The following is a 13318-nucleotide window of genomic DNA, read 5'->3' as shown; positions in this document are numbered from 1 at the left end:
CAAAGACATATTACCCAGGGCCATTCAACTAGTTAGGTGCAGACAAGATCCTTTGATTCCTCTTCCATTAGAAGATTCTATAATGATTACTTTCTTTTTTGTATTTCCATCACCTGGCACAGAGTAGGTGTGAAATGTTGAGCTCAGCTAACTGTGTTATTGTAGGGCTGGCGGCACTTACTAGGTCTCTGTGAGTGGCAGTCTAATAGAGTATGGATTTTGGAGTCAGACCTGGGTCTAAATCTTAGCTTGCCTGTTAGCACTTGGGCAAGTTTCTTTATCTTTCTAAGCCAAAGCTTTCATATCTCAATAAATGAGGATAATAATAGCTTCCACATAGTGTTGTGATAACAAATGAAACAAGTTATTGGAAGTATTTAGTTTGGAATGTGACACAAATCAGAGGCTTTGGTAAATATTTGTGAAATGAATAAGGGGTGACTATTGCTGTATTTTATCTCCCTCACAGAGAGTCACCATACTTTACGTTTCAGGTGTGTCATAGTCTTTACAGATATGTATTCTTATTACCATAGTTAACTGCAGTGTGGCTAACTTCTTTTTGTCTAGAAGATTCCTGTCTCAGCTACCTCACAGCCTTTTAATTTGTTTGATTGCAGACTAATCCATGCAGGACAGCTGTTAAATGGATTGGCAGGTCCGACTGTAATGAACGCAGCTCCATTCCTCTCCACAACGTGGTTCTCTGCAGACGAGCGGGCCACTGCCACAGCTATTGCATCAATGCTCAGTTATCTTGGGGGAGCATGTGCATTTTTAGTTGGACCACTTGTTGTTCCAGCTCCCAATGGGACGGCGCCTCTTCTTGCTTCAGAGAATAGCAGGGCCCACATTAAAGATCGCATAGAGACTGTATTATATGCAGGTATTTTAAAGTTTATTTTCTTCCTGTTATATTTTGTCTTTTATCCCCATCATCTTCACTCTACTTTTTGTATACCAGATCACTTCTTATGACATAGAGGACTAATCCATACATATTCATATATGTGCTTTCCTTTCACATAATATGGAGATGCCTATTTAAAACTGACCCTTTCTTGGAAGTTATTAAGTTTAAAATGTATTATTGCTACATGTAAGGTTATTTCTTAACTTCGCTCTTCCCGTCCATTTACAGTTAAGTACTGTATAACACATTGTCTGGTGTCTTTTCTAGATATCAGTATAAAAAACTGAACATCATGATCCACGATAAATATTTGTTAAGCATCTGTTGGTAGGTGTTAAGCCCATTTTCTCCCTTGCAGTTTCCCTGTTATTGGCCATGTTCTCTAACCTTATAAACCTATATCACCCATGATTTATCCTTTTCATTTCCTACTCTCTGTATGTTTAGTCTATTAATAAGGGGTGTTGATCTTTTCAAAATATTCTCCTGGGTCCTTTCTCTTTATTTCTAGAGTCAAGCCCTAGTCCACTCTTAGATCTCCTTAAATATATCCCCTCTCCCCATGTGCCTGCTTATTATTTCCTTCTGCATTCAGAAAACTTTTTATAAGTGTTTACTATATATCAATCCCAGCTAAGCACTGGGATTTGGTAAGATCACTGATGAGATCATTATAATACAAATAAGGATATACACAGCTTAGAAGGCCTAATTGACCTGGCTTTGGGGAGAAGTTGAGGAGTCAGGGAAGGCTTCACTAGGAATGTGATAATTAAAACTAAGAATTTCATAGGAGTTCACTGAATGTTCAAGCGGGTTAAGGTATTCCTTATAGAAGGAACAGCAACTGAGAAAGCAGAGAAGGTGTGAGAGAGCTCAGTATGTCCAGGGAACTGCACGTAATTTGCTATGACTAGAGTAGTGTAAATATGTGTTTGGGTATAGGTAGCAAGTGGCAGAAAATGAGACTGGAAAGATAAAGGACCAGATTATGATGAACTTCGTATTAGTTCATGTATTTACTTATTAATTTAACAAATATATTTTGAACTCCTATGTATCTGTCAGTGTGCTAGGCACTGAAGTGAACATGGTTCCTGACCAGACAGAACTTACAGTGTCCCAAAGGATACAGACAGACAGTTGTAAAACAGGGTGGTAAGGGCTATAACCAAAGACCTACAGTTGCTTTGAGAGCTCAGAGGAGAAGCACCTAACCAGATTTTGGTGGTCAAGTAGAGCTTCCTAGAGTTGCAGCATCTAATTTGGAACCTGACGGAAGAAAGAGAGTTAGCTAACTATAATGGGAACAAGGAAGAATACATTAGAAAGACAGAGAGGACCATGGAGGAGAAGCCCAGTAACGGCGGGGAGAGCCTGCTGCATTCAAGCAACTGAAAACCCAGAGTGGCTTAGATCTGGTGAGAGTGGTGAGAGATGAAGCCAGAGAGGTAAGCCATACCACGCAAGCCTTCTAAGCAGAAGTAAAGGGTTTGAAGTTCATCATGTTGTAGGCAAAGGCCACACTCTGGAGAATTTTACACTAGAGAGTTATATAATGGAACTTACATTTCAAAACATTGGGCTGGCCAGAAAGTTCGTTCGGGTTTTTCCGGAACATGGAGAAACCCAAACGAACATTTTGGCCAACCCAGTAGGATTCAGAGGGAATAAAAGTGAAATTAGAGGTGGTGGCAGTAAATAAAGCATTTAACCCCCCTGTAGACAGCTCACACCTTTTTTTTTTTTTTTTTTTGGGGATCCAATGTTATTGCAGAATGCCCAGGAAATTTCTTATTTTCTGCTTACATTACTCTTCAGTCTCCCACTTTATTATATAGTAAAAGGCATGACTTTTTTTAAAATTTAATTTAATTTATTTTTTTATACAGCAGGTTCTTATTAGTCATCCATTTTATACACATCAGTGTATACATCATGTCAATCTCAATCGCCCAATTCATCACACCACCACCCCACCCCCCGCTGCTTTCCCCCCTTGGTGTCCATACGTTTGTTCTCTACATCTGTGTCTCTATTTCTGCCCTGCAAACCGGTTCTTCTGTACCATTTTTCTAGGTTCCACATATATGCGTTAATATATGATATTTGTTTTTCTCTTTCTGACTGACTTCACTCTGTATGACAGTCTCTAGATCCATCCATGTCTCTACAAATCACCCAATTTTGTTCCTTTTTATGGCTGAGCAATATTCCATTGTATATATGTACCACATCTTCTTTATCCATTCGTCTGTCGATGGACATTTAGGTTGCTTCCATGACCTGGCTATTGTAACTAGTGCTGCAAGGAACATTGGGGTGCATTTGTCTTTTTGAATTATGGTTTTCTTTGGGTATATGCCCAGTAGTAGGATTGCTGGGTCATATGGTTTAAAAACTATTTTTAGTTTTTAAGGAACCTCCATCCTGTTCTCCATAGTGGCTGTATCAATTTACATTCCCACCAACAGTGCAAGAGGGTTCCCTTTTCTCCACACCCTCTCCAGCATTTGTTGTTTGTAGATTTTCTGATGATGCCCATTCTAACTGGTGTGAGGTGATACCTCATTGTAGTTTTGATTTGCATTTCTCTAATAATTAGCAACGTTGAGCAGCTTTTCATGTGCCTCTTGGCCATCTGTATGTCTTCTTTGGAGAAATGTCTGTTTAGGTCTTCTGCCCATTTTTGGATTGGGTTGTTTGTTTTTTTAATATTGAGCTGCATGAGCTGTTTATAAATTTTGGAGATTAATCCTTTGTCCGTTGATTTGTTTGCAAATATTTTCTCCCATTCTGAGGGTTGTCTGTTCGTCTTGTTTATGGTTTCCTTTGCTGTGCAAAAGCTTTTAAGTTTCATTAGGTCCCATTTGTTTATTTTTGTTTTTCTTTCCATTACTCTAGGAGGTGGGTCAAAAAAGATCTTGCTGTGATTTATGTCAAAGAGTGTTCTTCCTATGTTTTCCTCTAAGAGTTTTATAGTTTCCGGTCTTACATTTAGGTCTCTAATCCATTTTTAGTTTATTTTTGTGTATGGTGTTAGGCAGTGTTCTAATTTCATTCTTTTACATGTAGCTGTCCAGTTTTCCCAGCACCACTTATTGAAGAGACTGTCTTTTCTCCATTGTATATCCTTGCCTCCTTTGTCATAGATTAGTTGACCATAGGTGCGTGGGTTTATCTCTGGGCTTTCTATCTTGTTCCATTGATCTATGTTTCTGTTTTTGTGCCAGTACCATATTGTCTTGATTACTGTAGCTTTGTAGTATAGTCTGAAGTCAGGGAGTCTGATTCCTCCAGCTCCGTTTTTTTCCCTCAAGACTGCTTTGGCTATTCGGGGTCTTTTGTGTCTCCATACAAATTTTAAGATTTGTTGTTCTAGTTCTGTGAAAAATGCCATTGGTAATTTGATAGGGATTGCATTGACTCTGTAGATTGCTTTGGGTAGTATAGTCATTTTCACAATATTGATTCTTCCAATCCAAGAACATGGTGTACCTCTCCATCTGTTGGTATCATCTCTAATTTCTTTCATCAGTGTCTTATAGTTTTCTGCATACAGGTCTTTTGTCTCCCTAGATAGGTTTATTCCTAGGTATTTTATTCTTTTTGCTGCAATAGTAAATGGGAGTGTTTCCTTAATTTCTTTTTCAGATTTTTCATCATTAGTGTATAGGAATGCAAGAGATTTTCTGTGCATTAATTTTGTATCCTGCGACTCCACCAAATACATTGATTAGCTCTAGTAGTTTTCTGGTGGCATCTTTAGGATTCTCTATGTATAGTATCATGTCATCTGCAAACAGTGACAGTTTGACTTCTTCTTTTCCAATTTGTATTCCTTTTATTTCTTTTTCTTCCCTGATTGCCGTGGCTAGGACTTCCAAAACTATGTTGAATAATAGTGGTGAGAGTGGACATCCTTGTCTTGTTCCTGATCTTAGAGGAAATGTTTTCAGTTTTTCACCATTGAGAATGATGTTTGCTGTGGGTTTGTCATATATGGCCTTTACTATGTTGAAGTAGGTTCCCTCTGTGCCCACTTTCTGGAGATTTTTTATCATAAATGGGTGTTGAATTTTGTCAAAAGCTTTTTTTGCATCTATTGAGATGATCATATGGTTTTTATTCTTCAATTTGTTAATATGGTGTATTGCATTGATTTGCATATATTGAAGAATCCTTGCATCCCTGGGATAATCCCACTTGATCATGGTGTATGATCCTTTTAATGTGTTGTTGGATTCTGTTTGCTAGCATTTTGTTGAGGATTTTTGCATCTATATTCATCAATGATATTGGTCTGTAATTTTCTTTTTTTGTAGTATCTTTGGTTTTGGTATCAGGGTGATGGTGGCCTCATGCAATGAGTTTGGGAGTGGTCCTTCCTCTGCAATTTTTTGGAAGAGTTTGAGAAGGATGGGTGTTAGCTCTTCTCTAAATGTTTGATAGAATTCAACTGTGAAGCCATCTGGTCCTGGACTTTTGTTTGTTGGAGGATTTCTAATCACAGTTGCAATTTCACTACTTGTGATTGGTCTGTTCATATTTTCTACTTCTTCCTTGTTCAGTCTTGGAAGGTTATACCATTCTAAGAATTTGTCCATTTCTTCCAGGTTGTCCATTTATTGGCATAGAGTTGCTTGTAGTAGTCTCTTAGGATGCTTTGTATTTCTGTGGTGTCTGTTGTAACTTCTCCTTTTTCATTTCTAATTTTATTGATTTGAGTCCTCTCCCTCTTTCTCTTGATGAGTCTGGCTAATGGTTTATCAATTTTGTTTATCTTCTCAAAGAACCAGCTTTTAGTTTTATTGATCTTTGCTATTGTTTTCTTTGTTTCTATTTCATTTATTTCTGCTCTGATCTTTATGATTTCTTTCCTTCTGCTAACTTTGGGGTTTTTTTTGTTCTTCTTTCTCTAGTTCCTTTAGGTGTAAGGTTAAATTGTTTATTTCAGATTTTTCTTGTTTCTTGAGGTAGGCTTGTATAGCTATAAACTTCCCTCTTAGAACTGGTTTTGCTGCATTGCATAGTTTTGGATCGTCGTGTTTTCATTGTCATTTGTTTCTAGGTGTTTTTTGATTTCCTCTTTGATTTCTTCAGTGATCTCTTGGTTATTTAGTAACATATTGTTTAGCCTCCATGTGTTTTGTGGTTTTTACATTTCATTTCTAATATCATAGTGTTGTGGTCAGAAAAGATGCTTGATATGATTTCTGTTTTCTTAAATTTACTGAGGCTTTATTTGTGACCCAAGATGTGATCTATCCTGGAGAATGTTCCATGCACACTTGAGAAGAAAGTGTAATCTGCTGTTTTTGGATGGAATGTCTTATAAATATCAATTAAATCTGCCTGGTCTATTGTGTCATTTAAAGCTTGTGTTTTCTTATTAATTTTCTGTTTGGATGATCTGTCCATTGGTGTAAGTGAGGTGTTAAAGTCCCCCACTATTATTGTGTTACTTTCAATTTCCTCTTTTATAGCTGTTAGCAGTTGCCTTATGTATTGAGGTGCTCCTATGTTGGGTGCATACATATTTATAATAGTTATATCTTCTTCTTGGATTGATCCCTTGATCATTATGGAGTGTCCTTCCTTGTCTCTTGTAACGTTCTTTATTTTAAAGTCTATTTTATCTGATATGAGTATTGCTACTCCAGCTTTCTTTTGATTTCCATTTGCATGGAAAATCTTTTTCCATCCCCTCACTTTCAGTCTGTATGTGTCCCTAGGTCTGAAGTGGGTCTCTTGTAGACAGCATATATATGGGTCTTGTTTTTGTATCCATTCAGCAAGCCTGTGTCTTTTGGTTGGAGCATTTAATCCATTCACGTTTAAGGTAATTATCGATATGTATGTTCCTATTACCATTTTCTTAATTGTTTTGGGTTTGTTTTAGTAGGTTATTTTCTTCTCTTGTGTTTCCCAGTTAGAGAAGTTCCTTTAGCATTTGTTGTAGAGCTGGTTTGGTGGTGCTGAAGTCTCTTAGCTTTTGCTTGTCTGTAAAGCTTTTGATTTCTCCATCAAATCTGAATGAGATCCTTGCTGGGTAGAGTAATCTTGGTTGTTGGTTCTTCCCTTTCATCACTTTAAGTATATCATGCCACTCTCTTCTGGTTTGTAGAGTTTCTGCTGAGAAATCAGCTGTTAACCTATGGGAGTTCCCTTGTATGTTATTTGTCATTTTTGCCCTTGCTGCTTTCAATAATTTTTCTTTGTCTTTAACTTTTGCCAATTTGATTACTGTGTGTCTCGGTGTGTATCTCCTTGGGTTTATCCTGTATGGGACTCTCTGCGCTTCCTGGACTTGAGTGGCTATTTCCTTTCCCATGTTAGGGAAGTTTTCGACTATTATCTCTTCAAGTATTTTCTCAGGTCCTTTCTCTCTGTCTTCTCCTTCTGGGACCCCTATAAGCCGAATGTTGTTGCGTTTAACGTTGTCCCAGATGTCTCTTAGGCTGTCTTCATTTCTTTTCATTCTTTTTTCTTTATTCTGTTCCGCAGCAGTGAATTCCACCATTCTGTCTTCCAGGTCACTTATCTGTTCTTCTGCCTCAGTTACTCTATTGATTCCTTCTAGTGTAATTTTCATTTCAGTTATTGTATTGTTCATCTCTGTTTGTTTGTTCTTTAATTCTTCTTCTGAGGTCCTGGATCATCTTCACTATCATTATTCTGAATTCTTTTTCTGGAAGGTTGCCTATCTCCACTTCATTTAGTTGTTTTTCTGGGGTTTTATCTTGTTCCTTCATCTCGTACATAGCCCTCTACCTTTTCATCTTGTCTATCTTTCTGTGAATGTGGTTTTTGTTCCACAGGCTGCAGGATTGTAGTTCTTCTTACTTCTGCTTGACAGCTCACTCCTTTTAAAGAAAGAAGTTGAAATGTAAAAGTAAATAAGTAAATAAAACTGAAAGTAGGTAAAACATAAATTTTAAACTTTATTTTGGTTATATCATTCTTTTTATTGAAAGCTTAAGCAATCATTATATCTTTTAAATGACTGGATTTTAGGCATTATTGGTCATGTATTAATGCTCTACATCCTCTGCCTTATGGTTCCCATGCAGTCAAGCAGAAACCCCTACTCAAAGCTTCCAGCTATTGCTTCAGTGCTTTTGTATTTTCCAGTTTGCCTCCCTGAGATAATGTCCCATGACCCTTCATTCCATTAAAAAATATTTTGCTTAGAATCATGATCTTAAGAGATTAATGACTCTTAAACTAAAATTATTTCAGACAAAGACATCATAAGTAAACTTTTGACCAATATATATAGGCCCACAGGTCCTCAACAAAATACTAGCAAACCAAATCCAGTAACATAATAAGGCTTATACACCACCAGCAAATGAGATTTATTCCTGGAATGCAATTTGGTTTCACATTCAAAATTCAGCTAATGTAATATATTAAATCAATAGAATAAAAGAGAAAAACTATGTGATCATCTTAATAGATGAAAAACAAAAGCATTTGGGAAATCCAGCACCCTTTCAAGATAAAAACACCCAACAAATTAGAAATAAACAGGAGCTCCCTCAACCTAATAATATTAGGGCATCTACAAAAAAACCCATAGATAAGATCATGTTTAATGGTGAAATACTGAATGCATCCCCTCCTGAGATCAGAAACAAGACAAGGGTGTCCACTCTTGCCATGTCTACTTAACATTGTGCTGGAGATTCTAACCAGGATGACTGAGTAAGAAAAATAAGTAAAAGGCATCTATATCAGAAAGAAGGAAGTAAAGCTATCTCTATTGAAAATGACGTGATCTTGAATACAGAAAATCCTCTGTAAGCCAGAAAAAAACTATTAGATCTAAAAAAACAAGTTTTAGGGTGCAAGATTAATATATAAAAATCAAGTGTATTTTACACATTTGCAATGAACAATCCAAACATGTAATTAGGAAAACAGTTCATTCGCAATAGCCTCAAAAAGAATAAAATATTTAGGAATAAATTTAACAATATAAGTGTAAAACTTGCACTCTGAAGACTATAGAGCACTATTGAAAGAAACTAAAGAAGTCCTAAAGACATGGAAAGACATCCTGTTCATGTGTTAGAAGTTTTAATAGTGTGAAGGTGATAATACTCTCTACATTTATCTACAAATTCAGTGCAATCTCAATTAATATTCAGCTGCCTTTGTTGCAGAAATTGGCAAGCTGATCTTAAAATCTGTATGGAAATACAAGGGACTCAGAATAACCAAAACAACCTTGAAAAGGAACAAAGTTGGAGAACTCACAATTTCCAGTTTCAAAACTTACTACAAAGCTACACTGGTCAAGACAGCATGGTACTGGCATGATAGACATATAAATCAACAAAAGTGAGATTCCAAAAAATAAACCATTACATTTATAGTCAATTGACTTTTGACAACAGTGACAAGACAATTCAATGGGGAAAGAATCGTCTTTTCAACAAGTGGTATTGGAATAACTGGATATGCACATGCAAAACAATCAATTTGAATCCCTTCCTTACCCCATACATAAAAATTAATTCAAAATAGGTCATAAACCTAAATGTGAGAACTAAAACTATATAAACTCTTAGAAGAAAACATAGGAGTAAACCTTCATGACCTTGGGTTAGGCGAAGCCTTTTTATAAAGGACACTGAGAGCACAAATGGCAAAAGAAAAAATAGAAAAATAGGATTTCATTATCTCAAAATCTTGTGCTTCAAAATACACCATCAACAAAGTGAAAAGACAACCCATAGAATGGGAGAAAATAATTGCAAATCATATATCTGGTAAGGAACTTGTATCCAGAATATTTTTTTAAATTCTTACAATTCAACAACAAAAAGACAAACAATTCAATTAAAAGATGGGCAAAGGACTCGAATAGAGATTTCTTCAAAGAAGATACACCAATGGCCAAGAAGCATATGAAAAGTTGCTCATTGTCATTAGTCATTAGGGAAATGCAAATCAAAACCATAATGAATTAAACTTCAACCCAGTAGGGTGACTATAATCAATAAAATGGAAAATAACAAGTGTTGATGAGAAAGTGGAGAAATTGGAACCCTCATACATTGCTGGTAGTAATATAAAATGGTACAGCCTCTTTGGAAACAGGTTGGCAGTTCCTCAAAATGTTAAACATAAATTACCATATGACCCACCAATTCCATTTCCAGGTATATGCCTAAGTGAGATGAAAACATACATCCATGCAGAAATTTGCACACAAATATTTGTAGTAGCAGTATTCATAATAGCCCCAAAGTAGAAACAATCTAAATGTCTATTAACTAAGTGGATTTTAAAATGTGGTATATCCATTCAGTGGAATATTATTTGGCAAAAAATAAAGTACTGCTCCAACATGGGTGAATCTTGAAAACATTAAGTGAAAGAAGCCAGTCACAAAAGACTACATATTATATGATTCCATTTATTAGAAATGTCCATAGTACTCAAATCCATAGAGATTGAAAGCAGATTAATGGTTGCCTGGGGCTAGGAAATTTGTGGGGTAATGGATACAGAGTTTCTTTGGGGGATGATGAAAAAATTTTTTAATTGTGATGATGGTTGTAAAATTCATTGAAATATGCACTTGAATGTGTGAATTATATGTCACGTGAATTATATCTCAGTGAAGATGTTTACAAAAATGCCAGTAGTAAGATGGGCAAAGAATACAAACAAGGCAATCACAGAAGAAATACAAATGGCCAGTAAGCATATGGAAGATGCTCATTCATTGTTACTAATAATTAAAAGGACTGTAAATTAAAGCAATTCATTTACTTCTTGTTGTTCCTCAGATTGTCAAAGAATAAAGACATTATCTGTGGTTAAGTGTCTTATAGAAATATTGTACCTTTTGCTAAGAATATAGCCCTAGAATTAGAATTATCCTACTGAAAGGATCTCTAGAAATCACTTAATCAGTTTCCTTTATTGGCCCAGAAAGAGTAAGAGATTCATTCAATTTATAAGTTAATTAATGGCATGGATAGGTCTATACTCCAAGGCTTCCTGACTTTTCTACTAGAGTCATGCTTTTCTACTAAATTGGGCACAGTTAAAAGCTGGAGTTTCCATGTGCGAGAACTCTGGAGGGAATGATCAGGACTCCTAGGAACCTTTCCTTCTGTAATGGTGCCAAACTAAGATGGTTCAGGTGTTCTTTTTACTTCTGATTGTTTAATAACCTACATTAGCTAGTCTTGTGTTTGTTAAATTTTGCTTTCTGTCTCCTGGTTTCTTTCTTTCTTTTTTTTTTCTTTTTTGGATGCTTTCCTGTTTTGTTCAGATTTCCCATGTAGCCTATAAATTGAGTCTGTCCTACACGGTACATCAGAATATCCTGTCATTGATCAAACAAACTTTCTCCTATTCTGTTCTTACCAATTTTCTATTATATTCTTTATTTCTTAGGACCATGCTTATTAGATAGTCATCCTAGACCTGTTTAAAGATCTCTGTTATAGATAGTACTGTTGGTTTTTAATGTGTTTTCTCCAGAGTAACATTTGTTTACTGCCTCAATCCTCTTTCTGTGTAGTATACTATACCATAAGTCTACCATACTTATTTCCTTATGACTCCTTACCTGCTGAAAGTTATATTTTTATGTATCAGTCTTTCTCACAATACTGAGCTATTTTAGCTAGGCAAGTACTATATTTTGCTTATCTTTATATATCTAAAGCTTCATTGATGCGCAATAAATATTTGTTAGATAGATACTTGAGATACTGAACTTTTTGTGTTGTCTGATTAACATTTTACTTTTTTTTTTTTTTTTCAGAGTTTGGAGTTGTCTGCTTACTATTTTCTGCAACTCTAGCTTATTTCCCACCGCGGCCTCCTCTTCCTCCCAGTGTTGCTGCAGCTAGCCAGCGGCTGAGCTATCGGCGGAGCTTTTGTAGATTATTAAGGTAAATATACTTAAAATCACTTAGTGGTTTTGACTAGCACCTTGAAGATAATTCCACATTTATCTAAGATAATTTAAGATAGTAGTTTTTCAACAACCTACTAATCAGGTTGTAAATAATTGATAAAATATTGATTAAATATTTTAGAGAGATTTCCTATCAGAAATCTATCTTTAAAAATTGCCCAGGACAGGAATAAAGACGCAGTTGTAGAGAATGGACTTGAGGACATGGGGAGGGGGAAGGATAAGCTAGGACGAAGTGAAAGAGTGGCACTAACATATATACAGTACCAAATGTAAAATAGATAGCTAGTGGGAAGCAGCCGCATAGCACAGGGAGATCAGCTCGGTGCTTTGTGTCCCCCTAGAGGGGTGGGATAGGGAGGGTGGGAGGGAGATGCAAGAAGGAGGAGATACGGGGATATGTGTATATGTATAGCTGATTCACTTTGTTATACAGCAGAAACTAACACAGCATTGTAAAGCAATTATACTTCAATAAAGATGTTAAAAAAAAATAAAATAAAATAGAAACAAAATAAAATAAAATAAAAAAATTAAAATTGCCCAAAGCAAAAATCTTTATAGATTTTGCCTTCTCTATATACCACCCATATTTTAAAAATCAAACCTTTTGTTTAAATAATTTTCTTTTATAGGGAAACATCACATAATAGTATCTGTGAAATCATGTGTTTCATGTGTTTATTATATTTTTCCTAATATGCAGATTATTTTTATTCATTATGTATTTCTTGATACACATTAAAATAAACAAGTGCTATTTAATACAAAGCAAATAAAATAAATAATGTTTATTTACATATCACCTAAAATCATCTTGAACCTCCAGTGGGATCATACTTTGAGAAACTTAATTTCTTATTTTACTTTATTTTATTGGTACAACTTAAAGGTAATTAGATTAAATTCTACGCTTGAAGGCTTCAAATACTTGAAGGTCCAGTACTGAATTTGATTCTTTGGATATATAGACCATTTCTGATGATTATGATTTGTAATTGGGCCACTAGAACTTATGTTTTGGATTTTTTTCTCCAGTTAGTTGTGATGAGTTTTTATTGATTCATCAACAACTCTCCCTAGTTAGTTCTTTCTTTTCTAGTCATCCTCTCCCACCAGACGGTAAGTTCCTTGTGGTCAAGAACTATCTTTGTATCCTATATATTAATAATGTCTGACATGATTATAATGGGAGCCACATGTGTAATTTTAAATCTTCTAGTAGCCTTATTTAAAAAAAGTAGAAAGAAACAGGTAAAATTAATTTTAATAGCATATTTTATTTAACTCAATATATCTCAAGTATTATTTCAACATGTAATCAGTATTCAGAATTATTAATGAGATAGTTTACATTCTTTTCTTCATAGAAAATCTTTGAAATCCAGTGTGTATTTTATACTTACAGTACATCTCAATTTAGATGCTAAATTTGCATTAGAAATACTTGGTCT

The 13318-nt window shown here is 35.3% G+C and overlaps 1 protein-coding gene across 1 annotated transcript in view; it reads left to right on the top strand.

Annotated features, from left to right (window-relative positions):
- SLC49A4 (solute carrier family 49 member 4) overlaps positions 1–13318 on the top strand; it is a 98751-nt gene that overhangs the window by 29101 nt on the left and 56332 nt on the right. Inside the window, exons 3-4 of the mRNA XM_068546618.1 lie at positions 621–886; positions 11709–11838. Of these exons, the coding sequence (XP_068402719.1) occupies positions 621–886; positions 11709–11838 (396 nt within the window). The remainder of the gene's footprint in view (positions 1–620; positions 887–11708; positions 11839–13318) is intronic.

This window comes from Eschrichtius robustus, chromosome 6 (assembly GCF_028021215.1).
Source record: "Eschrichtius robustus isolate mEscRob2 chromosome 6, mEscRob2.pri, whole genome shotgun sequence".
Classification (NCBI taxonomy): Eukaryota; Metazoa; Chordata; class Mammalia; order Artiodactyla; family Eschrichtiidae; genus Eschrichtius; species Eschrichtius robustus.
This window is presented reverse-complemented; position numbering and strand designations above follow the sequence as displayed.